General features: G+C 49.6%; 10 protein-coding genes across 10 annotated transcripts; 5 read left to right on the top strand and 5 right to left on the bottom strand.

Annotated features, from left to right (window-relative positions):
- Window positions 1-785: 785 nt before the first annotated feature.
- NFIA_094990 (putative endoglucanase) lies at window positions 786-3,629 on the bottom strand (the record flags this gene model as incomplete). Its single annotated transcript, XM_001261775.1, has 7 exons — window positions 786-2,581; window positions 2,633-2,686; window positions 2,736-2,852; window positions 2,906-3,029; window positions 3,085-3,283; window positions 3,326-3,470; window positions 3,524-3,629. 7 exons carry the CDS (start codon window positions 3,627-3,629, stop codon window positions 786-788), a joined length of 2,541 nt encoding a protein of 846 aa, XP_001261776.1.
- A 2,117-nt stretch (window positions 3,630-5,746) lies between these two features.
- Window positions 5,747-7,518, bottom strand: NFIA_094980 (arrestin C-terminal domain-containing protein; the record flags this gene model as incomplete). Its single annotated transcript, XM_001261774.1, has 4 exons — window positions 5,747-6,190; window positions 6,271-6,741; window positions 6,775-7,171; window positions 7,256-7,518. The coding sequence occupies 4 exons, from the start codon at window positions 7,516-7,518 to the stop codon at window positions 5,747-5,749; spliced, it is 1,575 nt and encodes a 524-aa protein (XP_001261775.1).
- Window positions 7,519-8,719: 1,201 nt separating this feature from the next.
- On the bottom strand, window positions 8,720-10,400 carry NFIA_094970 (potassium channel family protein; the record flags this gene model as incomplete). Its single annotated transcript, XM_001261773.1, has 2 exons — window positions 8,720-10,331; window positions 10,384-10,400. 2 exons carry the CDS (start codon window positions 10,398-10,400, stop codon window positions 8,720-8,722), a joined length of 1,629 nt encoding a protein of 542 aa, XP_001261774.1.
- A 2,542-nt stretch (window positions 10,401-12,942) lies between these two features.
- Window positions 12,943-14,472, top strand: NFIA_094960 (monooxygenase; the record flags this gene model as incomplete). Its single annotated transcript, XM_001261772.1, has 4 exons — window positions 12,943-13,081; window positions 13,141-13,709; window positions 13,768-14,105; window positions 14,160-14,472. The coding sequence occupies 4 exons, from the start codon at window positions 12,943-12,945 to the stop codon at window positions 14,470-14,472; spliced, it is 1,359 nt and encodes a 452-aa protein (XP_001261773.1).
- Window positions 14,473-15,323: 851 nt separating this feature from the next.
- On the top strand, window positions 15,324-16,334 carry NFIA_094950 (uncharacterized protein; the record flags this gene model as incomplete). Its single annotated transcript, XM_001261771.1, has 1 exon — window positions 15,324-16,334. One exon carries the CDS (start codon window positions 15,324-15,326, stop codon window positions 16,332-16,334), a length of 1,011 nt encoding a protein of 336 aa, XP_001261772.1.
- Window positions 16,335-16,751: 417 nt separating this feature from the next.
- NFIA_094940 (zinc-binding alcohol dehydrogenase family protein) lies at window positions 16,752-17,870 on the top strand (the record flags this gene model as incomplete). The annotated part of the gene is made up of 2 exons (XM_001261770.1): window positions 16,752-17,290; window positions 17,345-17,870. The coding sequence occupies 2 exons, from the start codon at window positions 16,752-16,754 to the stop codon at window positions 17,868-17,870; spliced, it is 1,065 nt and encodes a 354-aa protein (XP_001261771.1).
- Window positions 17,871-19,878: 2,008 nt separating this feature from the next.
- On the bottom strand, window positions 19,879-21,350 carry NFIA_094930 (uncharacterized protein; the record flags this gene model as incomplete). The annotated part of the gene is made up of 3 exons (XM_001261769.1): window positions 19,879-20,472; window positions 20,581-20,980; window positions 21,016-21,350. 3 exons carry the CDS (start codon window positions 21,348-21,350, stop codon window positions 19,879-19,881), a joined length of 1,329 nt encoding a protein of 442 aa, XP_001261770.1.
- A 308-nt stretch (window positions 21,351-21,658) lies between these two features.
- NFIA_094920 (putative MFS multidrug transporter) lies at window positions 21,659-22,059 on the bottom strand (the record flags this gene model as incomplete). Its single annotated transcript, XM_001261768.1, has 2 exons — window positions 21,659-21,721; window positions 21,766-22,059. 2 exons carry the CDS (start codon window positions 22,057-22,059, stop codon window positions 21,659-21,661), a joined length of 357 nt encoding a protein of 118 aa, XP_001261769.1.
- Window positions 22,060-22,889: 830 nt separating this feature from the next.
- NFIA_094910 (zinc-binding alcohol dehydrogenase family protein) lies at window positions 22,890-24,039 on the top strand (the record flags this gene model as incomplete). The annotated part of the gene is made up of 2 exons (XM_001261767.1): window positions 22,890-22,992; window positions 23,072-24,039. The coding sequence occupies 2 exons, from the start codon at window positions 22,890-22,892 to the stop codon at window positions 24,037-24,039; spliced, it is 1,071 nt and encodes a 356-aa protein (XP_001261768.1).
- Window positions 24,040-25,736: 1,697 nt separating this feature from the next.
- NFIA_094900 (glycoside hydrolase family 18 protein) lies at window positions 25,737-27,285 on the top strand (the record flags this gene model as incomplete). Its single annotated transcript, XM_001261766.1, has 6 exons — window positions 25,737-25,892; window positions 25,940-26,314; window positions 26,362-26,421; window positions 26,473-26,542; window positions 26,595-27,130; window positions 27,181-27,285. 6 exons carry the CDS (start codon window positions 25,737-25,739, stop codon window positions 27,283-27,285), a joined length of 1,302 nt encoding a protein of 433 aa, XP_001261767.1.
- Window positions 27,286-27,517: the final 232 nt, after the last annotated feature.

Genomic DNA, 27,517 nt, shown 5'->3' with positions numbered 1-27,517 from the left:
TGGGCACAACCTTATATTGAGAATTACTGCTCCCGTGAAAGTATGGCTTTAGGGCTCCATTCTCCAGAAATGCAGATGGTATAAGCTGTCCTGTATCATTACGACAGAAAATGATGGTACAACCAGGCGAGTCCGCGTCCGCTGCATCTTATATCGATATCCTTTCCAGGATCGCGCCGTCGAAGCAGTAAGTGATCACCATCTGTACTATTTTTATGTTTGAACTGTTTCATTTTGTGTGGCATAGTCCGTTCTAGTGGTTCATATGTCTTGCTCTCATTCCGCGAGGGCTTGGTTAGCCGCCCACTATCGTACCTCCAATGGCGGCAACGCCGTTGGCGCCTAAGGATTATCGGCATTGTTTCATGTTGTTGCAGTCGTAGTTGAGCAAATCATTCTGCTATTATTGGCCAGTAAAGCTCCCCGTTTGATTCTTAATCTTTTGGAGGCGCCCACCAAGCTAAGGGGTAAACGTCGCGACTAAAGCGCTCCCGCTCTTCTAGACACACGTGCATATTCAATTATTGGTTTAGTGGCAACCGTAATTGCGGGACCCAGATTAAACGACCCGGAAAAGAAGAATTGTTACTCATTGAGTTCGGGGGAACAAGTCAGTGGGCTGCTGCGTTGTTTCTACCTAATCGTTGGGTAAGCGAAGGTTGTCTCCAATGTTAATATATATGTAGACATGCTCAGTACAAGAGCCGCGAGAGCCTAGACCACTGTCCGATCAATCGATTGTCCTCGAGCTTCCCTCCTTTACTGCAGGCCTGCCGACCGGTCAGTCATCTGTCCAAGTGTTTTCCAGTCTTCTTAAGGTGCTCGAACTCACACTGAGAGTAATACGCGTTCTGGTAAGTGCACTTCCACCCACTCGGGCACGCAGTTGGACCGGTGTATCCTGTACCTCCACATTGTCCATACGGGGTACTAGTGCCTGTAGAGGTTGGCGATGTCGTAGTCTTGGTGGTACTCGTAGTTGTTGTCGACGTCTTAGTGGTCGTGCTCAGTGTTGTGGAAGACGTGGTGGTACCAGACGTCTTTGTGCTCGTCGAGGTCGTCTTGGTTGTAGTCGCCGTAGCTGTCGGAGACGGGAGACTTCCACTCGGCTGACCGTAGAAAATACCTCTTCCATTCGTGCCCACAAATACACGTCCGTAGTTTGACATATCGCCATTGACCACATTAGCAGACGCAGCTCCAAAGCCGTGCGTAGAATCGGAAATCATTTGCCAGTTCATACCCATGTCCTCGGTCTTAAAGAGTGCTGTTGTCCCGTCGACGGTGAAGAAGCCGTAGATGACGGCATAAGAGCCGGTCGGCGAAGCTTTGCCGAGACCGAAGCTCCAGCCTGCTGTGCATCCTCCGTCAATCTTAGTGAAGGTCTTACCGTAGTCTGTCGAATGCCAGAGTCCCGTATCGGTAGTAGCCCAGACATCACCGGCAATAGAGGGATGGGCGCGGATGGCATTGACGGCGGTGCTGGAGCCAAGGGATGCAGTCTTGGTGAACGAGGTGGCGCCGTCAGTGGAAACGTAGAACGCGCCAGCCGATCCGCCGTAGAAGACGGTATTGTTGGACTTGTCAGACGCAATGGCCGCACCGGAGGGTAGAGACGAGACGGCACTGAATGTGCTGCTGTACTTTGACACCATGACTCCATTGGAGTTCATGAGCAGGACTGTATCGGCATCCGCAGAGAGAGCAACCTGCCCGGTAGGTGTGGTGGAAGACGCTGCGTAGTTTGCCGACCAGGTTTTGCCAAAGTCCGTAGACATAGCAACGGTAGGAAGCGTGTCGCTGGCTCCCGAGCGAACAAGATTGGATGGTTTGTTACCAGCGTAATCAATGCCGTTGGTAGTGCCGTATGTTGGGTTATGGAAGGATTGAGCCGGTGCCTTGTCTAGATCTGAATGGTAGAATCCTCCAACGTCGCCAACAGCAGAGAGCAGTGGTGGTCCGCCTGGAGGAGAAATGAGTCCAAGGACAGCCATCTCTTCGATACCGACGGCGAGAGATTTCAAGGTGACATTATGCACTGTGTCCCATTGCTTGAGGTCATGGCCACCATAAATTGTCGCTCCGGTTCCGTACAACCAGTGGTTAGAGTCGAATGGATCAATTGCGAGAGCCTCGACCGTCCAGCCGACACGAACGGGAAACTGAGCTGTTGAGGTGTCATCCTGCAGCCAAGGGGCATTTGATATATCGTAGCTATAGTAGTAGTTCAGGTTGGGATATCCGTTCCAGGCCCAGATGGGGGACCACGTAGCTCCAGAATCCACACTTCTGAAGATCAGCTCATCCGGCCACCAGCAATTCAATGCAGCTACCATCAATGTCCCAGGGACTTGCAGGTCAACAGATAAACCGCCATAACCATAGTATGTGCTTGCCATGGGCGTAGGGCTGATGTCGGTCCACACCTTGCTGGTGATGTTGTACTTATGTACCGTTCCATTGGTGCCGTCGTACGGGCCTGCTCCGTTGGAATAAGAGATGTACAGAGTCTTTTCAGCAGGAGACAGCACTCCTTTATGAGGTAGAAAGCCGTACTGTGGCTCTCCAGTAACCCAGGACCCTATCTTCGAGTTAATAGAAGTAGTGACTCTAGTAGACGTGAAGAACCTACATGTAGATCCGGCGTCTTCAGAGACAAACACTGATTTACTAGTGTCCGCAACTCCTAGAAAGAATTAGACTACTGTTCTAAATTTTCTACTCTTGAAACATACCAACGAAGATGCGTGGAGTGGGAGAGCCGTTTGAACCAGACGTGGAATCAAATGTAACCCAAGCAATACCAACGGGGTCGGACGTATACGTGGAACTGGCATCCTGGAAGTACGTCCCTATTTGTGGTCAGTTTCTCGCACACATGGCATCATTCGACATTATCTCTTACCAGTCCAAATAAAAGACGTGACATTAGACCAGGTCGCTCCGTAGTCAGTACTTCTCCAGAGGCCATGGCCACTCCTCGCGCCAAAGTAGAGAATACTGTTCTTGTTAGGGTCTACAGCAAGGCGCTACATGGTCTTAGCCGAGAAACAAGCAATGCAGGGGGAAAGTACTGTTACCTACCTCGCCCATACCACGTCCAGGCATATTTCCTCCAACTTTGAAGGGTAGCTTGGTCTCTGACCAAGTATTACCCTTATCGGTCGAGCGCATGATTGAGCCGACGTTGGGGTCCCATTCGTTCGTGTACATCCCAACCGCCAGGTACAGGCGGCTGGTATCAACGGGATCGGTAGCGAGTGCATCAACACCCCAGTCATGCCTAAATCGTCAGTTAATCTCACTTACGGATTAGGTTACATACCAGTTACTGTTGCCTACAGAGTCCTGGAGAGGCGTCCATGTGTCGTCCGAGTTGAGACGGTACGCGCCTCCAATATCAGTACGAGCGTACGCTACCCCCTTGGCTGATGGGTTGAAAACGATTCCAGGAACGAAACCACCGCCTCCTGGATATTGCTGTCAGTGAGAGGATCAACGAGGCGGTATGCACTATACTTGCCCCCTGTAACCACATTCTTCCAGGTGTAAGCTTGTGATGCGGCTGCGTGGGCTACATCAAACAAGAGGCCGGCAGCCAGCAAGACCACGTTCAGGGTATGCATCATCTTGGCGGTGAGAGCTCATAAGCCTTGACAGGCGCATTGTGGCCGAAGACCAGCGCTATGGGGATTTAAGTATCCTCATCTTCACGGAGCTATCTCCGCCCCCCGCCCAATCCGATTGTAAAGCAATCTATCCTCTCCAGGTCAGGATGCACGGCTGTCTGTCGATGGAATATCTGCACTTCCATGATGATACGAATCTGGCTCTAATTCTGAGGAGCATGGGGAAGCCTCGCGCGTATTGAACATGGGTGATACGTGTAAGACTTTCTGCATATTCCTCCAGCCGGATCGATAATGACCCCATGTGATGGTCCCGCAAGTAGCAAAGCACGAACTCTCGGCACAAGGGGCCGAGCACCGTTGACTTTCAGGAGCAGAACTCATTGCTTAGATTGACTAGTGACGAATTCACCACGGATGCCCTTCCGAGGCATGTCGACCCCGTGATGCACCCCATACTTACTTGCAGAATGACGGATATGTGGAGTTCAGTGTGGAGTCCGGCAAATGACCGCACAAACCACGTGAATACTGGGAAGTCTGTGCCTTAATTCTGCTCGGTGGATTTCCTATGTGATTACAGCGCTGTCTATGGTCATCTGCACGGGGGTAACAAGCCATGTTGTGGGAGTGGCGCCGCCTGCAGGATGCAATGCAGGTGGGATTGGAGGAAGAAACATATTAATGGAAGAATATGCCCAGAATTATGAGTATACCAATTTGCCGATGCGGGGAATTGCGGACATATATATTACTCCTAAGCGTGACGATATTGTAGAAAGAAATATGATAATATCGCGGTGAGATAGGGCACCTGCAGCACCATCCCAGCAGGTGCATCTACGTTTCCTCAAAAACAGCAAAAATATGGGAAATCTTATTGAATTCGAATTGTATGATAACTGCTAGATTCATATGGTGTACTACGATCACCAGGCATCTTCAGACACATACGGCGGACCTGCGGAACCCAAAACCTACCGTATTCCTGATGGATTCGGACTCCGGCCCGCAATGCCTATAGTTACATTGTCCCGTTATATTGGTACTATGCGCCGTTGGAATTTCCCGGCTGAATATAAAGGGGTTGCATCGCTTATCACTTTCCAGAGAAACTCCGGCATGCGAATTTCGGAGTGCTTCATCTCTCCTGAACCTCGGACAGGATTAGACATCTTGCCCAGTGCTGCTCCTTCAACTCTACTCGTCTAACACTTTAATAGAAATCTTCCTCCTGGAACCTGGATGGAGACAATCGTTATCTTAGGTTCTGCACACTAGCTGATTGAAAGCAGCTGTAACTGATGTATGAGAAAATCTTGAGCAGAAGTGGTTGGTCTTAGGTCAGTGAAAGCCACATGGAGCCAGGGTAATAGTGAAGGAACGGGCTTGACATTGTCACCACCGCAAGCCCCTTACATAGCACGACTGCAGCAGGGTGATAGATCCGCAGACCTGAACAGTCAGCGCAGGGTTATTATAAGAACTATGAACCGGGTCTCCGAAGGTGTTGTATCCCTGCTGTGTTGGCCCTGCTGCAATCATCTCTATTAACTACAGATGATTGCGTAGACACCTTTTCGGCTGGGCGGTTTGATACGACAGAAGGCAAAGATTTGAATCAACATGAATGGTTGTCGTCTTCTACATCTAAACGTCTAAAACGGCCTGTTTGCCAGGGTGCATAAACAAGGCGATGAACTGGCAATTATGATTCATTATTGAGCCACGGGAAAGTGGATTGTCTTTGTGATTCACGACGGAGGACCGAAAACGGGGAGCTGCTTGTCTGCAGAGGCCCGGACATTGTCTTTAGAACAACCTGGAGCAAGTCTAAGTCGGCCAAGGCGCTAGGATCATGTGAATTCAGAAGGATATTTATTGATGAAGAGTCTCAGAAATCCACAGAGAGGATAATACAATAGGCGGCTTTCTGGAGGTCAGCACTATTAAGTCCAGCCCAGCGGGCGCCGACATGGACGTGAAGGAGGACATACCGCGCCAAGTTATTTCAAAACAACTCACCACCCTCCCGTAAACTGTCAAGCAATTTGATTGTAGAAGGTCATGCATTACAGAGGATCATCAAGTATCGGCAAGCCGAGGATATGAGAAGGTTATCCACCATACCATTGCCTGCTTCTATACGGATCAGGTCGCCGGTGAAGTTCATCAGAAGCAAGGGCCCAATCAGGTAAATGGGCTCGAGCGGGTTGCTTAATGAAACTGGAGATACTATCAAATCTGAGGGGCTGCGTAATATCTTTAGGGAGTTGTCCTTCAAGGGACGTCAAGTTGTCCCTCGCTTCGGTTTGACGTGCTTCTGCTTCGTGCCTTGAGGCTGGCGATATTGACCGGGGACTGTGGCCACAGCCACATTGGCCTTCATGAGACGCAGCCAATTCGATATCACCTTCTACCTCATATGGCGGAACATAGATATTTGCCGGTGTGGCCTTGCACGACAGGATAGTGAAGGGTGACTCGATGGTCAACTCTACAGGCCGAGGTTTGCTTGAGCCCATACCGTCTTGGTCTTTTATCGAAAGACACAGGACAATCTGCGTGTAAGTCAGCATCCAGGGTCTGGAATTTAAAGTGTGCTTGCGGCCGCATTACGGGGTATCTGGATCTTCCTTACCTGGATCCAATGATTCACCTCAGGACTACCGCCCTTGGTGCTGAAGTGAAGCCATTGCCCTTTTCCTTTGGTCCTCGTTTCCTGGCATCGAGGTAATTGGACCTCTAAGTTGATCTCCGAGGTTTCAAATTCTTCCCCTAGCAGATTCATGCTTTGGATGCCGGGAGGCCCTGTCATAATTCGCATGGTGCTGCCTGGGTAGGAGGTGTAACTTGCAAGGCCAGGCTGCTTTTCGAACAGAAGCACCCTTTTCGTCGGCAGCTGCAGGAACCGAGTTGTTTGGCCCTTTGTCTGATGCCGTACATGCTGAGACACGTATACCCTGATCCAGTGACATTGTAGGTTGACCAGGGGAGTCAATTTCACCCTCATTGGTATCTGTGAGCCATGAGGAAAACATTTTCCGAAAATGCAAACATCGTAGTACAGCTGCTCACGCCATTTCCGGGAGAAGACGATCGGCTCAGTCAGCTCCAGTGAGTTTTATGCTGGCAGTCGAATGACCGGGACATCAACCTGACAAACTACCTTTGAAGAAAATGGTCCAGACGGTTCAATCTGAGCTTCCAGGTAGTACCGGGTGGATATCAGTTCCGTATTGATGGTCTCCGGGAGGGAGTTGTGCAGGAGGAATTCAAAGTTATACAGATAATCACCAGCGGGAAATAGAGCGCTCTTGGTGACGGGTCCCAAGAGTCCAGGCTGCTGTAAGCCGCCAATATTACATTTAGGAAGGGATCGGTCTCTCCAAGACGCTTCAGTGGTGGTTCTGCTGTGTTGGCCGCTTTCTGTATCTGTTCCAGATCGGTCCAGTATGTGACATATATCGGCTCCATAGACATTGCCTGGTTGTGTTGTCTGCCCGCGGTCGAAGTAGGTGATACCAGACGTGATCACGTCCCTATTCCCCACAAGCTCCACTGGGCCAGGAAAATAGCATATTGAAAAGGGAGCGAGCTTCAATCCTAAGACAAGATGGATTGACGACAGACCTTCCGATAGCTCTAGTTTAACTAGCCCTCGAAAGTAGATGCAGATCTGTTTCATTTCGACCGGTTCAGTGACTTTCATATGTAGAGACCCGCGAACAATGGCCGCCTTGTCTTTGCAAGCACTGCTACCAATGCTGTGCCCTTGCAAAAATACCACGGGCTCAATTAGTGCAAAATTGAGCTGAATCCCTCTTTGATGGCCAACAGTCTGCCTTCCGGAGTGGCAGGCAATGTCTGGGAGAAGTAATGTCTCCATTATATTTCCCTCAAAAGCTCATTTCTGACAGACAACATTTACTAAATATACCAGACGAGGAAGGTGGTTCAGCAGCTTCGCGCCAGATGCATGTTGCAGGAGTCCTAATATATTATCACCCATGCTCATGAGCGAGCAACCATCCGCCACGCCTCATGGTTGAGTACACGGCGGGACAGAGATAAGGGTACGACCGAAAATGAGCTCCGCAAACTTCGGCCATTGGAGGACGCAAACACAATACTTTCTCCGCAGCCCGGTTAGGTTATGTCTCCATGGATATGATCCCGGATAAGCCCCGCAGGATCACCCGATAATCGCTGCCTGCCACGGTTCATTCAACGTGGCTGACTTGTCATCGCACTCCCCAGAACCCAGCAAACGATTCATTGCCCTGATGGTCTAGACCAGGCTTGCTTCTGGTGACAACGTGACTTCAAAGACGCTCAACGTTTAAGTTCTTGAGAATACGCCACTTACTCATCGTTTTCGGAGTGGCACAACTAAATGGCTAGGCGGTCTGTTTGTGTTTCATGAGCATAAGAGGACTGACAGTAGTCAACCGTCACGGAGTCTCTCCACATAACGGGGTGTAGCTGGGGTCCAACTCCGGAAGTGTGTCGGTTATTCCTTGCGTACGGAAGCTTTTAACAGTACCTCTGACAACTTCAACCTTCATGTGATTTTTCGATATCCATACATGGACTTTTTATTTAGCTTAGTCTTTAGTTTTATATTTGTTTGAACCGTTCAATATTGAATAATAATGTTGGAAACTAGACTTGAGGGAATGGAGGTTGATTTTCCTATTGCGCCGTCCTACTGATCTCATGAATCTATTTGCGCACCATTTGTGTATAGTAATATTTAACTACTCTAGCACCCAATATGAAGGCATCTTATAGTTATCACATATTAGAATTCAGTCGAGGTTTTATGATCCATGCAATTGCAGGGCTGGAGCCAAGGGTGTGACTGTTGCCGATGGCACGCCCGGCGAACTGGGTGACTATTGCTGGCTTTCCCAATATGCCGGTGGGCTATTGGGGCGAGGACGCTAACAGACGTTATCACAAGCAAACCTTGCTCAATTTTCTAGTAGGATTGTGTCCAGAAGCAGGCCGAATGCCGGGGATAATATTGGCTAATTGAAAAAGGTCGTGTATTAGGTGATTGGACACATCCAACCGATATTCTTGGCTTAGGATAATGCGCCTGACCTTTCACTCTCCTCTCGCTGCAAGCCCTCTCGTAAGTTCGAGCACACCTTCTCCGTCAAGAACTTCAGCATCCACAGAATTTCTTTGTTCATGTCTGTAGCCGGCCTGTCAGAGTCCAAAAACTCCAGTACAGTTCCTCTACGGCTGTACATGGTTGTAGGAGAAGTGATTTCCAACAAGCCATACCCATCGCTTTCAGGATGGAGCAGTGGAAGGATCCTGTCCCACTCACTCCCCAGATCAAGCTGGGTAGTAGCCGAACCTTGAAGTATAGATATGAGCTTGCCAATTTCCACGCCGAGCAAAAGGGAGCGCTGAGCGGCTTGGAGGAGTGATGCACCACCCTCGTTCTTTTCATATTCTGAACTGCCTGGTACATTGTTGGATGGTTGTCCGGCGTTTGTGAGGCTTAGGAAATAGCTGTTGCTGTCAATAACCAGGTCTGGGCCTGGGACTGATTTATTTCTCGCTCCCTCGTTGTGAGAATCAGGGTTCATCCTGCTCAGTCTTGAAGCTTGAAGTTTCCAAAGATAGCGCAACAAATAAGTCAACTTCTCAAAACCCAATTGCCCCATGGCAGCAACGAGGTTAGTCAATACGGGGACAGCCAGAAGGGACCAGAACACGAAAAATGCTTTCCCAAAATTGCTGGTGGGGTATAGATCTCCGTAACCGATGGTTGTCAGAGACGTGTATGTGAAATAGAGGGCCTGGAAATAAGTCCACTTCAGGCTTCTCTCCGAGTGACGGAAGACGGCAGCACTGACTAGCCAGAGGAAGAACAATGCGATCCCGGAGAGAATCAAAGTCGTCCATCGATGCCTTCTATAGAAGTCACGCTTGATGCGTTGCAACTTCATAAGGTCAGCCTTTTTTGGATACCGAGATTCAGCTGGCGTTTCCCGTGCTTGCTTCTCCCTGTCACTGTGACCGTTGTCGACCGATCGGCGCCCTTGCATGCCGCTGTGCACTTCCTCAATCTTGAATCTGATGCTTAGTTCTCGAATATTCTCGGTAAATGACGTTATTGAGGTGATAACTAGACCTGTATTCAGGATTCCCGCAGAGGCATAAGGAAATAACAAGCTTCGTCCAAGGTGAGTCTTCGGGGCGATATTTCCGATGCCGATTGTCAGAAGTGTGTAGTCCGCCCAATATAATGCATCCATAAACGTCCAACCCTCAATAGTCGCGTAGACAGCAGCCCCCGCAAGCAGAAAGACAGAGAAAGCCCCCACTCGCAGGATGATGCTCGTACATTCGACTGTTTGCCTTTCGTCGTGGGTCAGATGCACCGACCGCACACTGCATGTGTAGATTGCCAACAACACAGCAATCAGTATATAGAGGCCAGCAGCAAATGTGGCATAGAAGTAATTTTGCGTATACTGAAGGGTCTGCTGAGGGTTCACTATTGTATGTTCCCCAGCTATAACACCGATGACAGTAAGTAGTGTTGCTGCAGAGGAGCACCAGCACAGTACTGTCGCGATGAATCCCTTTACCGGATCATGTTTGGATACCATTGTAAGCAGGAGTAGGAGGTAAGCGACAACGGCGAATGCCAGCGACACAGCCTTAAGTGCGACGGCCCTGGTTTTGGTTAGTACTCGATTAGATGCAGAGAAAGGAGTGCATGTCGTACCATGCCGGCTGAGCCATGATGCTTACGCTTCCGTCGGGGTCTATTATCTCTCGCCATCCTTGGGATACGGCGCAAATATTGAACATTATGGCCAATGCACATAATACCCCCTGGCGGCATCGTCCGTCAGATCTTCTTTTAAACCGGGAATTCTAGGGGAAAGTACCGCAACAACAGGGAAGCTTGCCGACGCAAGCCACCAGCGTGTGGCCATCTTGTCGTGATTAAGATCTTGGCTTTATTGTCACCCCGTCGCTTGGTGCATCATGGCATGCAACATTTCATATCGCATGGCCTGCACTGGGGGATTCAGTTATGTGTGTTCTACTTGGATATATGGCGTATAGCCCTCATAAATGTGTTAATATAAGCGATGGTGACAACACATACGCAGAAGCAGACTACCATGGGACCTGGAAGCTGACAATAAGAAAACCTTGAAAATGCCACATCTACCTTATCTAATGTATCAGCTCGAGCAAGGATCATACCTGTATTTTGACGTGACAAGAGTAAAATGGTCACACCACTGGCATTGGAAAGAAACTTTCATGTACCCAGACCGTGCTGTGTGGCGCATTGCAAGATATCGGCTAACCCCCACAAACCATCTGATCAAACCGCCCGCCACTAAACCTTACTTAAAATATGGACCAGCGATGGAAGATTCATGGACCCTTTGAGAACCTGATGTCAGCGGTATTATTTACCGAAGAACTGAATGTCTCGAGCGTAATGATCACAAGGCAATGCATCGGACCCCAGTACTATAGAGAACTCTTTACCCCATAACTCAGGGATCAGCCTCAGTACAATCAGCTGCTGGCTGTGATTCGGCGAACATATAACATTGTCCTTAAAGGGAAATCTCTCGGCAGCGAGTTAAAAACCACATGTCCTGACAATCCACAGTTATTAAACATTCCTTAAATGAGATGACGTCTGTAGTTTAATGGAAGAACAACTCTCCCAGGTATTGAAATAGCTGCATTTAAGCTGCACTCGCTGAATGCTTCAGTTTGCAAAGGTCTACGGCGTACACATCACCATGGATACAGTTCGCGACTCAGCTTTCGGCAAATTAGTTCATTTCTTTACTGGCTACAGGCTCTTTCCGTATCCGGAAGAACTGGATGGGTAGACCCGACGAAAATACCTACAAACGCCAGACACCTACCAGGAAGGAGCAACGACGGAGACTAGTAGCGAAGGCTTTACGAGCAGCATGCCTTGTATACGGTTATGTTGCAGGCTTAGTGTAGGTGGTGGTAAAGGGCCCCCTCTGAAAAGTGTTTGGCAGGTTATGGCGTGGGATACATGATGGATGAGAGCGAGGTACGACACATGCAGAGGCTGGCAAGGTGACCATCCAGGCTAATTGTATAGAATTCGCAAAATTGAAGCATCAGCAAAAACATCCTAGTTAGCCTACTTATCTGCCTTCTCACATTTTCCATCTGTATCGGTTCCGCTATCTACACGCCCGGCATACCAGGTGTGGCTGAGCAGTTTGGTGAGCACGGAAGCTGGAATTCTTGGTCTGACCCTATTTGTAGTTGGATATGGACTACGTATCCGTCTGAAGCGGTGATTAGCTTGGCGTTACCTATCATGCAGTAGGATATGTTCTGGAGTGCCCTGGCAATTGTTAATAACAAGTGGACCCTGACACAGCCCCTTATTCAGCGGAAGAGCCGGACAGTCATGCATGTTCCGTTCTTGCGGTTATCCCAAACTACTACTGCTGTAAATACAAAGCGGCTTATTCAGCGGAAGAGACGGAATCATCTTCCCGGCTTGCAGTTGCATATGGGTCAAAATCGATGTTAGATCGTAGTGGGTCAACCGGGCCCATTTTCGGATCGGGGAAACTCCAAGGTAGCTGTTGACAAATGATACGTCCAGATATGGCAGTATGACTAGAGTCGTATGGATTAAGATGTGATGGGTTAACATTTTCGTAAAACCCATGAATGCTATCCTGGCACTCGTTTGATCGACTAAGCTATGCTCGTATATAAACACAATACCGCTGGAATGGACCAGAAACGAATGCAAGATAGGCTGTCCACGCGTATATTGTCACCATGGGTGCTGTCGAAAGTATAAAAGCTGTATATATCAGTTGCAGTTGCAGCGTGTCAATTTCTTCTGGAGTCAAAAAACTGACCAGCACTTCGGGAATGCCAACAAATGTCCACTTCACATTGAATTTCATCTAGCAGCCATTACTCTGCAGATCGACAATGTGCGTTCCAGCACTAGCCTCGTGGTTAGGGCGCTTATGCACTCCGAGTCAAGTCGATCCACTTGAGAAACAGTATGGAACATACTTAGTGGGGTGATGTGCGAGACCGCAAGTTGCAATTGAAGAAGCTGTTCCTCTACTCATCCGCTGCCCTCCGAAATAGGCGAAGTCCAAGTAATGGGATCGATGCAGACACCCTCCCTGGGCTATAAAAGAGCTGCAAATGCTTGCCCTGATCACTCGTGCTATTAACACAATTTTCTATCAAGACGAAGAAAACAGCCATGGGAAGCCTAGACAAATGTACTATCATGGATCGCTATCCCCCTAGTGGGCTCTCCATTCTTATAGTGGGTGGTGGAATAGGTGGCCTCACGCTTGCGATTGAGGGGTATCGCAAGGGGCACGAGGTCCGGGTACTGGAGAAACGACCAAATTTTGAAGGTTATGGTGAGTTAACATCCCATGTATACATTGCAGTGCCTTATCTCATGGTTTTATTATGACAGGGGACCTGCTCCTGATAGAATGCAATGCTCTGCACACCGTCAAGCAATGGCCTGGTTTCTTCGAGAGACTGGAGGCCATATCTTACAAAACCCAGCGAAACGTGAAAAAGTTTGACGGAACTTGGATTGGTAGCTGGCCCATTGGTGATGGGGATAATCTATCTGCAGCCCTTAACCGTTCCGAGCTTCACGGCTTACTCTGGGACTATGTGCGGGAACTCGGTATCACGGTGGACTTCGGCAAAGCAGTGGACGAATACTTCGAGACTGACAGGCATGGAGGCGTGGTTCTAGCTGATGGACAGAGATTCACAGCGGATATAGTCGTCGCGGCTGATGGTGTAGGCTCAAAGTCATGGCGTTTGGTCCTGGGGCAAAAGGACAATCCCATCAGCTCCGGCTTTGCCTGCTATAGGGCGACCTTCCCGGCGGGTCCAGCTCTGGGGAACCCGATCATTGCAAAGGAGTTCGAGGGCCATGTGGATCGCGCTTCCCTGCACTTAGGCCCCGGAGCACATATGGTGGTAGGAAAAACTGAAAGGCAGATATGCTATATATTGACACATAGGGTATGTGGAATAATCTTCCTGTTCCGAAAAGCAATGGCTAATCCATTCCGTCCTGTAGGACGACCACAATGCCGAGGAGAATTGGGATAAGTTGGTGTCTACCGACACTGCTCTACAGTACATCGCCGGCTGGGAACCCTTCTTAACGGAGCTTGTTAAGGCAACCCCAGGTCACCGTTGCACAGACTGGAAGCTGTTGTGGCGTAACCCGCAACCAAAGTGGGCTTCACCTAATGCTCGTGTTATTCAGCTTGGAGACGCCGCACATTCATTTTTGCCCACCTCAGGGAGTGGAGCGGCAATGGCCATGGAGGATGCATACTCTCTGGCGACCTGCCTACAGTTAGGTGGGAAGACCAATGCTCCCTTAGCTGTAAGAGTTCATAATTATCTAAGGCAAGTTCTGATCCGAGTGCAAAGTAGAAGGCTGCATTTGCTTATGTTTTGCAGGTTTGAGCGTGTGTCGTGCGCCCAAAAGATGGGATTCCACCACCGAGAAAAGTTCCACAATACGGACTGGGACGAGGTTGCCAGAAATCCGGATATCCTCAGCAAAACTACTGCAAACTGGATTATGCGCCACAACCCGGAGCAGTATGCATATGAGAACTACGATAATTGTGCTCGTCATATTCTTGAAGGCAAAGATTTCCAGAACACCAATATCCCTCTGGGCTACAGATACGAGCCATGGACTGTCAAGGAGCTTATGGACGCTTCGGACAGACACGAGCCCGTCGTTGACAAAGGCGACTGGTCTTGATTTTTGTCCTAAGTGTTGTTATGGAGTACCTTGCTCTGAAGCAAATTTCAGTTACAGCGCAGGGCTCCTAGAGCACTTGTTCATAGCACGTATATGTGTCAGATGGGAAATCATGCTCACTACCTGTTTTGCTCTGGCGTTATATGTTGAATAGACATTGCCAATTCCAGTTCAGTCCCAGGACGTCCATTACAGTGGAGAATACCCATTCTGAACCTGAATACATATTTATCGTCAAGATCGGGAACGATGCAGTGGCATTCATGGGTTACCTTAGACCATGGATCCTGCGGTATCTCCTGTGCTGCATCAGTCACTTGAACTTCTAACATGCTGAGGGTGTTGCAAAAAGAGCTGTCATAGAGCCCTTCTGGCATTTGTCAGCACCACCTATAACTAACTAACTATAGTCCAGTTTGTTGCGATGGGTGTAATAACATCACCACTCCCGTCATACTGATTGGCTGCATGTAAAACTCCACCTTACTCCGCTGACCCACTTTTGTCCGCCATGACGGATAAGCTTGAAGCTCTAAAGACACCCCCATCATAACTCGGAATGTCCAACGCCTCCATTCGAATTCAATCCAGCTGTAGAATTTGCCATGTCACTCCGCAAAACATCTTGTCGAGCATGTGTGGCTGCCAAGCGTCGGTGTGACCACGGGGTGCCCAGTTGCTCTCGCTGTTGCAAGAAATCTATTGCATGTCACTATCCATATCCGCCTCCGCAGGCTAAGGGCGATCAGACTGCACCACTAGATGTCCATGTAGGGTCCAGTCTCCAGATTAATCCCACGCGCTCGAGCACATGCGAACCTGCTCCGGTGGAGGGCTCCATACAACCATCCATGATCTCCGACAGAGGAGATGACCCAATGTGGTTCCTAGAGGGCCCCATGACTTCCAGTCAAGTCTGGAACTTTCCTCAAGGGGTGCCAAGCTGGCGTCCTCTTCCCAGCTCAGCAGATGGTTTCACTTCAGCGTTACCCCGACTTGAACGCAGAGTGTTGGAATTTTGGCCCCGCGTTCATGACAGAGAAACATGGGGATTTTGCGTCAGGACCTTCCTCAGTTACGTTGACCACTTCTTGGATACCGGTGCAATGCCGCTCATTGGTTCGCTCGTCGATCGCAAACCAGATCTTTCGCCTCTGCTGCGGGAAGCCTATGGGGTCTGCGCAGCATATCGAACCTGCAAGAACGCCAAAAAGCCTTTCTACCACCAGCTCCTGAACGCAGCCGTCAATAATATGAGCCTAATTAGCCAAACGCACATTGGCGTGCAAGGCCAGTTGGACCGTATTCAAGCGCTGATCCTCTACTATATCCTGTTCCTTCCGGGTGGCATCAACGACAAGCCGCTCCTTCGACAACTAGACCGTATGCTGGCGCAGGGCACTGCCGACCTAGAACGGATGGAACTAGCAAGCCGCCAGGCGACCCGAGACAAGACACAACTGGACTCTCATTTTTCTGACAGCCATTTAAATAGCTGGGTGCTTTGCGAGAGTGCTCGTCGACTCGTCATTATTTCGTATCTGGTGCGCGCCGTTCACTCGGTGGTCCAGTTCCAAAGATGCGACTATATCAAATATCTGGTGGGGCTGCCGGTTTCAACTAAATCATATGCGGAGCTTTGCTGGGAGGAGTTCATCTATGAACGGGAGCAGAGCTCCGCGCAATCAATCTCGGGAGTCATTTCGTATGATGAATTTGTGAGTGACTGGGAACAAGGAGGACTAGTTCAAGTCGATGAGTTCAGGCACCTGTTGCTGGTGGCGTGTAAAGGGTTGGGCTCTGTACAGGAAAGGACATCAAAACAGCTGGTTCCGACCTTTGATGATTTCATGCATACCTAGCATTATTGAATCAATATTTTGCCTATATTCAATTAACCCGCATACTTGCTCGAGCCCGATATCAGGCTACGGGACAGCTTAGCAAGCTCAGCATAAGCAGTGCGGCTAATAGTGGATCCCGATTTTCAAGTTTGGGGGGAGAAATATAGTCAGCCTGAGCCTTTTGTCGGATGAATATGATAAGCAATGCGGGAAAGAGTGGATCTATTGGCGGTTATTGCGGCGCACGATGTGCCACTGTATAGTGATTTTCCAAAATGAAGGTTGGAACACAAGACAGATGATACAAATCAGTAATCCAAAACTAATCAGCCGACCCAAATGGACGCCCAAAACATATATAAAGAAGAAGAGTAGACGCCTAATTACATAGTCAGAAATCCAGGGATCTAACTCTTCAAGGAAGTACTTCCAACCATGCGATCATCCCAGGCAGCCGTGGTTACCCGGTCATTGGGTCATGCCGAGTTCATTACCAACTGGCCCATCCCAACCTTCCGCAACGAAGACATTCTGGTTCGAACTGTGGCCGTGGCCGTGAACCCAATCGACTGGATGCTCCTGGAGACTACCCCGTCCCCCCATGCAATCATGGGGCATGATTATGCCGGAACAGTCGTGGCAGTTGGAAATTCCGTCCGCGAGTTGTTCGAGGTTGGTGATCGCGTTTGTGGACTCGTCAAGGGCGCAGACAATACCCGGCCCGAGAGCGGTACCTTTGCGGAATATATTGTGGCGAAGGCTGCAGTACAGATGAAGATCCCAGACGGTGTAAGTTTTGAGGATGCGGCCACTGTGGGTGTGGGAGCAACTACAGCTGGACAGTGTCTGTTTGGACCATCTTGTCTCAAACTGCGCTGGCCAGAGAATGAAGGTCGTGTTGAGAATCGAGAACCGCTTCTAGTATATGGAGGAGCTACATCGGCGGGAAGCTGGATTATCCAGTTTGCTAAACTGTACGTCCATATTTGCTTTTGAGTCCTAATGACATGTTGCAAACTGTTGAATAGGGCTGGATACACCGTCCTCACAACGTGTTCGCCGAAAAACTTCGATCTGGTTCGCAAATACGGAGCAGACGAAGTCTTCGATTATCGCCACCCTATGTGTGCCCGAAAAATCCGCGAGCATACCAGCAATACCCTCAGAGTCGTCTGTGACACTGTAGCAACTCAGGAGTCTGTGCGGATTTGCGAAGCGGCTATCGGTGACGCAGGAGGCCTGTATCATTCATTGCTCCCGGTGCAAACTACGCGCGCAGACGTGCAGGCAACTTTCGCGAACTGCTGTACCGCGATTGGTGAGACATTTGAGTATGGTCCTGATCGGATGGTAATTCCCGGAATGCCAGCGGAGTTTGACTTCGCCAAGAAATGGGCAGGAATCGTGAACACACTCTGGTCTCAGGGAAAGATCAGGACACTGGTCGTTGAGAAAAGGGGCGGGGGCCTAAGGAAGGTTCTAGATGGTTTGAAAGATTTAAAGAATCGGTCTGTTAGAGCTCGGAAGCTGGTGTACCTTGTTTCTGAGACTTAGTCCTTCAGTTCACATGTCGATTCATGTGGCTAGTTTCTTATGTGAAGAAGAAATACTAGTCCTTCATTCTCCTCTAGATGGATGGCTCCACATTGTTCATTTGTTTGCGGAAATTCTACGGAAAGAATAGACTAACAAGCCGCTTGAAAATGATTCAAACACAGTCATTCCTGACTTCCGCTTCGCCGTGTCATTATTGAATATTTATTTTCTTAATGGAATACTAGTATATATCTTGCATGTTTAAGCCTCAAGCCATTGATGCGCAGATATAGGAGCTGACTAGCACAGACCCCTTCTTCCTTCCCCATCCGAAAAGATTCTCGCAGTGAGCTTGGGCTAGTCAGTTCATGAGAGTGTTTGAGGCTTCTAATAGGAAAGCAACCTAGGGGAGTTAACGTTAGTTTTGTCTGTTGAAAAGGGGCTTTTGATGTTCACAGATATAGCTCACAGAGACCTGTAATGCATGAGAGTGTTAGTTTTGCATAGTTTTGATATGTCTAAAGAAGTGCTACACCCTCCAAAAGTGACAGGACCGAAGCCATAGTTTGATATGTGATACTATGCATAAGACAGGATAAGGCAGGATGGGCAACACACTAAACCTCATAGAGGTTTAACTTACATTTCATCGGTCCTTATGTGTGAACACCCCTGTCGTTTTAGCCAACAGGGGTTAGCTCTCAGAAAAACTTCTATCAAGATGCAGGGATATTGCTGGACCTATCCACCCTGATAAACTCTTGAACGTGCTCAAACCAGTGAAATGAAACGGTGCCAAGAGTACTATTTCTAGCTATCAGAAATGATGGTGCAGCAGATATCGAACATAGACTATGTGAGGTATTCCCTGTATCTTAGTAGGATTTTACCAGTAGGTCTACCCTCAGTTCTACACTCAAGTCAACCATCGAGTCCAACAAGAACCCTATAAATGAAAGGATGTTGTCGCACGCTAAGGCAGACGAGGTGTATATAAAGATGGCGTTTCCATGGGCAATACTTCTACTGAACTGATTTATGTCTCATTGATTTCCACAAGAGTCCTCTTAAACAGCCTTCGTATTTCCGTCCACAATGACATTGTCGGCAGAGGCGATTATAGCTTTGATAGCCCTTTTGATCGCTTGTGTTCCAGGTGTACGGTTCATCCTCCGCCGCCACAATACATTCCATCTGTTGTGGAACCGAGCAAAAGGAGCAAAATTTCCACTTTCTGGTATGCACGATCATGTTCTGTGATATTCAATGCTGCAAATCCCATTGTTCCATGTGTATTTGGCACCTCAGGGGTCACGATTCTGTATATTACCAAGGTTACTGACCTCTTGGCGCCTACTATCTAGATCACCACCACTCGGATAGCTCCGAAGAACACCAGATGGACGTTGTTCCCCAGAGTCAACCATCGGTCGTGTCCTGGGGAGATCGTGGGTCCCATAGTCCAGGCCACCGGCCCCCGTTATTTAATCCTGAATGCCCATATGGGTCGTCATTGAGAGAGGAGTCCCGAACATCGCCTTTACACATACAGGCTCAAATCATAATTGTCAGTCGGTGATGTCCTTTGATACAAGCCGAGCAAGCTTTCGCTAATTCATTCGCAAAACATTTTCTAGATCTCTAACACCGATCATCCCGAAAGCGAGCCCTAAGTGTACTCGAGCTGAAAAGCCATTGATGTTGTTGTAGTCTCGCTACATGGTATTTTGTTTGCGTCTATATGGAGATGTAAATTTTGTTGTCCTGTTAGGTTATTTTTAAATATATTCCTTCTCGCTAAAGAGTATACTTCTATTGGATAGGGATTAAGCAATATGCACAGGTGAGACCCGAAGAAGTGACACGCCATGTCTTGAGTATGACTACATCATTGGGGCTGTACATGAATCAGCTGGCGCTGATACTAATACGGTTGCCCGATACCTGCCAACAATGCCGAACACCCGAAAACCACCCTTGATCGACAGAAGATAGGCCGTCAAATGCATAGGGCATCCATGAATTTTCATTCTTCATGACGGTATTCCTCCTCGTCCGACCATCCATTAGAGAGCTTCCACAATAGGTCCGGATAATTGTTTGGGAACTCGATGTCCTCGGCGTTGGGTATAAGTTCATCGACGCCATATATCTCCTTCAGCGAAGTTGAACCCGACTCCACCAGCGCCTTGAGAGCATCTATTTGAGCGTCATTATGCTTCCTTCTGCCCTTCTCGTATCCCTTGATGCACAGGTACTCCAGATTCGGTGGCAGATACTTCACCAACGATACGCTCTTGTTCTCATCCTCGTTGTTCACTCCCGCGGCAAAGTACAACAGCAAATTAACTCCGATACTGAGCCGTTTCAGGGCTTCAAAGTCCTTGAGAGACCCCCGTTGGTCCCAGAATGAGTCTGGCGGTGGTTCAGCCCAATAGGCTTGTGCCTCGGCTCGTGCATCTTCCCCGTCAAATTCGAAGTCCCCTGGATCACGAAAATTAAAGTCTGTTATATGCGCTTCGGCGTCGAGATCTAATTTTTCCAGCGTGCTTTTGTGCTCCAGGACGCTCAGAATAAACGTTCTCGGGTTAATGTCGCGTGTGTACTGTTGGCCGACCCCCTGCCACCGATCGAGTACTCAAATTCCTTTTAAGGCTCTACACGACCGGGTGACAGGCGGTAGATAGCTGGTAGACACATCTGAGTGGTGGATCGCGATGCAAGACACATTCGAGGATTTGGGTTCGAGTGACGGCTTCACGTTGTCATCTTCCGCGAGAACATCAGTCCTGATCCATTCAAGGGACGGAAGGTTGCGGAGCATGGCCAAGCATCCGATGAAGTCCATGGCCACATACACCTCCCCATCGTCAAAGTGGTCATCCCCCAGATTGGTCATATACACTCTGCGAAGGTTTTCCAGGTACGGCTTGCCAAGCGAGTCCTTGTTTGTCTCCCTGAGCAACAGGTCAAGGTCACACTCGGAGGGCACGAATGAATCGTCCTCTTCCTCGTTGATGTCGATGTAAAAAGTCGGCATCATGGCCATAGACTCGAGTTTGGGTGACACCGAGACGAGCAGGGCCGTCAACGCTTGCGTGACGTAGGTCGCGGGGGCACGGGTATTACTGTTCATGCATTAATGCCGACATTGCCATCGAACCTGACCTCATCCCAGCTAAAAAAGCCGTAAAGACGATCCCCCACCACCGATTTCCGCAGCAGCATATTGAGCACGCGCTCTTGTAGAGCTTCCGTAAATCCTGCCCTCCGCGTGGCACTTCGCAGCAGCCGCATATCCTCCTCATCAGGTTTCGGCTCATAAGGCTTCACGTCGTACAGGCGATACCGCGATTTAGTCTGTCTATATTCAATATGGCGCACATAGTGACCTAAACTGGGCTTTCTGAGAATGTCCATGAGCGTCTGAAATGCGCAATCCAGATCAGAAATACTCGGAGTGATGCGCACTCGACGGTATTCCTTCCGATTCGGCATGTCGCGGAGAGAATGCAGAGCTCGGCATTGTAAAGAGAGAGCGGCCACCTAGGAGATTATGTTCTGATGGATCTCGGAAGGTAGATCGGTGAAGCGAATCATTTTGTTCGTGGTTCCGTTACTATTTCTTTCTGAATTTGGTACCGTAGAAATTGCCGATAAACTAGGGGGAATCAAGCTCCTTTAAGTGCCGGTTTTGGCGGGTCTAAGCCTTTATTGGCTTTTAGGTGGGCAGGGGCCGAAATTACTGTGAAGATTTGGAGTTATTTTGAACGAAGTTGGGCTAGTGACTCGGTTCATCGGAAAGACTACGAATAGGCTGCATGACTATATACCTGAAGGTCGAAGCGGGAATGGTAATAGGTGGTTGACTGTTGGTAAGGCAGAGGGACAATATATTTTCCTGCGCACTCACAATGGCCAAGGCCATGACAAACGCCCAGATGAGCAGCAGATAGAACGTGCACCGCCACTGGATGTAGTAGTTGACGAAGCCGTCCACCGTGGGCCCAACGGCCGGCCCGATAAACGGTGACATCGAGTACAACAGCATCGGCCCCTGGAGATCCTTCCGACTAAACAGGTCACTCACCGTCGTCCGTGAGACGGCGAGGAACGCACTCCCAGATACCCCATCAAAAAACCGCGATACAATCATCGTCTCGATATTCCTGGCCACAGCCGACGGGATGATCCAGATAATGTACATGGCCCAGGCAACGAGGTATATGGGGCCCCTTCCATGAAACTCACTCAAGGGGCCCAGGAGCAGGGGTCCCAAGCTGATGCCATGCCTAGGATGAGGGCTTCTCTAGGTCATGTTCTGTGCTTGTGTCTGTATCAGTCAGGGGAACTTCTCTTTGTTCGTCCATTGGTTAGGTTGACATGCATATCAGGAGCAGGAAGCGGGCGCCATGATGTATTTCTTCAAGCTCGGCTCACAATCCTGGGTCCCAGGTTGAGACGCGCAAGCGGCAGTTTCCCTTTTCTACTGATTAGTGATTGCTCGATGGATCTGTCGTTAGTATTGCAAGTGGTAGCGCAATAGTGCACCACCGGGAAGCTGCCCAAAGATTCTTCACCATCAATGAACACCGCACTAACACCCCACTTTTCATAATGATGGTATTATCAATCAGTCCATTTTTCGTTCGCTATTTGTCAGCTGATTCAGGGTTTAACGAACGGTAAATCCGTCAACTCTGCAATAAGAGGGGTTCTAACAGTGTCTGGAGCTCGAGATCGCTATCTCATGCGACTCTCGGCGAATGATTTTCGTGGTCATTAGGTGTCAGCACGATTATGTGATCACGATGTAAGTTTCGTGGTGGAGCTTCGGGGGATGTATTTGTCAGGTTGTAGGCCATTCGGGATGTCTCTTCCCCTATCCTGTTGCAAGCATTTCGTTTTCTGTAGCATTTAAGAGATGGATTGCGCTTTGGAAGTTCGATGCAAAAGCCTGAACGGACTCAACGACAAAAGCATTACACCCAACAATCTACCACACTGCAAGCTATCCCACCAGACTCACTCGCTAACATGAAGGAAGCTATCGTCAACAAGGAGATTAAGGTCGAGATCAAGGATGTCGCCGTCCCAAAGCCTGGGCCCGACGAGGTCCTAATCAAAGTCGTCGTTGCAGGTTCGTTGTCTCTCCTTCCTCATGCTCGACAAGCTTCGATGACGTCGTCACTTTCAAATCCAGCTGACACGGCTGCCAGGCACCAACCCCAAGGACTGGAAACTGCCCAGCTGGCTGCCGACGAGCAACGGCACCAATACGGGCGATGATATTGCCGGCACAGTTGAGGCCGTTGGCGACAATGTCTTCGGCTTCGCTAAGGGCGACCGGGTCGCTGCATTCCACGTCATGATGACTCCGCACGGCGCCTTTGCCGAGTACGCCATTGCACCCTCGAATACCGTCTTCGCCCTGCCGTCGGCCGTCTCCTACGAGGAGGCCGCCACCATCCCGCTGGCTGCGTACACCTCCGCCGTCGCGCTGTTTTATCAGCTCCAGTTTCCGTCGCCGTGGGACGCCGAGTCCACGCAGGACAGCAAGGGGAAGCGGCCTGTTATTATCTACGGCGCGTCCACAGCAATTGGCGCATTTGCCATCAAGCTCGCGCAGGTAGCAAACATTCACCCCATTATCGCCGTGGGGAGCAAGAACAGCGAGTTTGTCGTGCCGGTTTTGAATCCTGGCAAGGGTGACCGGATCGTGGACTACACGGCATACAAGACGTCCGAAGAGCTGGCCATCGCACTGAAGGATGCCATTAAGGAAGCTGGTGTCGAGGATGGACGCGCATACGATGCGTACGACTGCGTTTCGGAGAATGAGACGTATGTCACTCTGAGCAAGGTCATTGCTGGGCCGCCAGACGCCAATGGCAGGAAGCCGAGGATCACGCACGTGTTGCCTGTGGATGAGAGCGCGGCGGATCCGAGCGTGGAGCTTGTGAGAATGACGGTGGCTCACGTGCACAAGGTGCCCCTGTTTGGCACGGTCTGGTCGGCTGTCTTCGCCAGGGGGCTGAGAGATGGATGGCTCACCGCGCACCCGTATGAGGTTGTGAAGGGAGGCCTTGGAGGTTTGGAGGGGGCATTGAGAGGGCTTAAGGACGGGACGGTCAGGGCCAAGAAGATGGTGATTCGGGTTGGGGAGACGGAGGGTGTTGCACAGTAAAAAGCGACACCTACGGGTAGAGGTTTTCTAATGGCAACCGTCTTGTTCGAGCTATCTGACCGTTCTCGACTGGAAAGATTAGAAACAGCTTAGACCTTCACTAGATATGCCTCCCTGCGACTGCCTCGCTATTCGGGAGTTCATTGATTATGAACATCGCAGTCCTTGACAATCTAGTACTTATCCTTCCCTCCACTTATACTCGCTTCTCCATAACTCAGAAGCGACATGAAACGGACCTTATGGATTTATTAGGGAGGCTAACGGATACAGAATCTCGCTGTTCAACCATGGCAGGCAATCCTCGTCTATATTAGCCATTGCCTACATCCTTCTCACCACAATTCTGTTTCTATTCCCGCCTTCTCTTCCGGTAACAGGCCGAAGCACGAGTGCGTGTCGTCTCCGAAAGAAACTGTTGCTAAATGGCTAACTGTTTTCCAGATTACGGCGTCGTGGTCATCGGTGTGGTTCTCATCATCTCCACGGTTTACTGGTTCGTCAAGGGGCAGAAGAGGTTCTCACGTCAGCATGTGCTCTCGGCAGAAGAGGACACTACTACCGTAGTTAACTCAACACGCATCGCTGTGAAATAGTTGCTGGCCAATCTGTACTGATGCACTGGATGTGAGATGCTCGCTGTCTGTATCATTGACGGAATAGGTATCGTATCGGTTCAACGGAGATGTTCCCAACTTCATGAATATGACATGTGCGAGCTACTCTATATATTAGTCCCACAGACATTACTGACTGCTACTATGTGGAAGGACACGCAAATTAAAGTGAGATGGAATGGCGTCCCCACATATTTCGACTGAAACGTATGCATCGGAATAGCTGACCAGAATATAGAGGTTCGGCAGCTTCAACCCCGGACTGCACTCCATCGCGCGGGGTCAACCCCAGTGTATCTTCAAGACCCTGGCAGGAAGATATTAACATCATCGGTATGTTACATTACTCAAGGTTTGAAGAGCCGTAATCTCGGCTGTTGCAAGTCCTACTGCCCAGTTGATAAATTGAAAGCGAGAGTGATAGTGACATCCCCTTGGGCTCGGCGGCAACGGTCACGTCGCATAGCGTCATGCTCCCTTTCAGCTGCTGCAAACCCCTTTTGACCCATTAAACAGCGGAATAATAACCAAGAAGGGCATGTGCTTCGATATACACGTCCTCCTGTCGTTACATCGAACTGGAGATTAAGGAGACCCCTCACGCGACTAAGCGCCTTGGCGGCCCTCCACGCGGTCAGTCACATTGCCTTTTCTGCACAAAGTGAAGCTCTCATTGGGCAGAAAGCCCAGACCACTTACATCTGCCGACGTCGCATGCAGGATGGTCAGGTACGTGAAACCTGGCCTGTGACTCGAGATTACTGCAAGATCTATGGCCGTCGGATCACCGGAACCTGGTTCTTCACTGAATCGCTGCCTTATCTCTGCATCTGATTTGATCCCTATCTTGTGACACGTTGCCATCAGGGTTACTGGTGATAGGGTTCTGGATGATATTATATCTACAACGCGACGATGGGACTTGACCCGGAAGCGACGCTGTATGGCGAGTGTTGTAGGTAGCGATGAAGACCAGGAGCTTCAGAGATAAATAGGGAGCGTATCTCGTGGTATTTACAGAGTACAGGACGACTTCATCCGACAAGCTCACACATTGACAAGCTCGACTGAACGACAACAATGCGCTTTGCAACTTCCACCATCGTCAAGATCGCCCTTCTGCTCGGCAGTCTCTGTGTCGACGCCGCAGTGATGTGGAATCGCGATGCCAGCAGTACTGATCTGGAGGAGCGCGCTAGCTCCGGTTATCGCTCAATCGTCTACTTTGTCAACTGGGTTAGTACTATCTCACACCACACTGAATGCCCCTTCTCACTATTTAGGCAATCTACGGGCGCAACCATAATCCCCAGGACCTTCCTGTCCAGAGGCTCACGCACGTCCTCTACGCCTTTGCAAATGTGCGCCCTGAAACGGGGGAGGTCTATATGACAGACTCTTGGGCTGACGTTGAGAAACATTACCCCGGTGACTCCTGGTCTGATACTGGCAACAATGTCTACGGCTGTATCAAACAGCTGTATCTGTTGAAGAAGCAGAACCGTAACCTCAAGGTTCTCTTGTCCATTGGCGGGTGGACCTATTCTCCCAACTTTGCTCCGGCGGCTAGTACCGATGCTGGACGGAAGAACTTTGCGAAGACTGCGGTGAAGCTGCTGCAGGACCTGGGATTTGATGGACTGGATATTGATTGGGAGGTGAGCTGATGTATGACTTCAACGTTGACACTGGCTAATAGGCCTAGTACCCTGAAAACGACCAGCAAGCGAACGACTTTGTGCTGTTGCTCAAGGAATTGAGAACTGTATGTGCTGATGAACGCGGCCCTTAATGGACATATTACTAAGGTCACTAGGCCCTCGACAGTTACAGTGCTGCAAATGCAGGCGGCCAGCACTTCCTTCTGACGGTAGCTTCTCCAGCTGGTTAGTACGCACCGTCCCATTCGACCACTTGAACCAGTCTGATCTAGCACAGGTCCCGATAAGATAAAGGTCCTTCACCTCAAAGACATGGATCAGCAACTGGACTTCTGGAACCTCATGGCCTACGATTACGCCGGCAGTTTCTCCTCCCTCACCGGCCATCAAGCGAACGTCTACAACGACACCTCCAACCCGCTCTCCACACCATTCAACACCCAGACGGCACTCGATCTGTACCGCGCCGGCGGAGTCCCCGCCAACAAAATAGTCCTAGGTATGCCTCTCTACGGCCGCTCATTTGCCAACACCGACGGACTTGGCAAGCCTTATAATGGCGTTGGCCAGGGGAGCTGGGAGAATGGAGTGTGGGACTACAAGGCGCTCCCTCAAGCTGGCGCCACGGAGCATGTCCTTCCCAACATCATGGCGAGCTACAGTTACGACGCGACGAACAAGTTCTTGATCAGCTATGACAACCCTCAAGTGGCGACTATGAAGTCTGGCTATATCAAGACCTTGGGATTGGGAGGCGCCATGTGGTGGGACAGCAGCAGCGATAAGACCGGAAGTGATAGTCTGATTACCACGGTGAGTACTTATTTGAGCGGTTTGCTGGTCCAATGCTGATATCCTCTCAGGTAGTAAATGCACTCGGAGGCACGGGAGCCTTTGAACAGAGTCAGAATGAATTGGACTATCCGGTGTCGCAGTATGATAACCTGCGCAATGGCATGCAAACCTGAAGGACAGGGTAGCCTTTCTTTCGTGGTGGGGTGAGGCATTGAGTGGAGGCGGGAAGGGTGAATACATGCTGGGCATGATGATATAGGGATTTCAGATTGTAGTATTTGTGTTTTATGCGCTTCAATCAAGTTTAAGCTTGATATATTTCTGTATACGGGATCCGCGGATTCCATTCTCGTGCCATCGGAGATCCGAAGCCGATCAGTTCCATGCCAAGACCATATTTCTGAC

This window comes from Aspergillus fischeri, genomic scaffold, assembly GCF_000149645.3.
Source record: "Aspergillus fischeri NRRL 181 1099437636262 genomic scaffold, whole genome shotgun sequence".
In the NCBI taxonomy this organism is placed as follows: domain Eukaryota; kingdom Fungi; phylum Ascomycota; class Eurotiomycetes; order Eurotiales; family Aspergillaceae; genus Aspergillus; species Aspergillus fischeri.
This window is presented reverse-complemented; position numbering and strand designations above follow the sequence as displayed.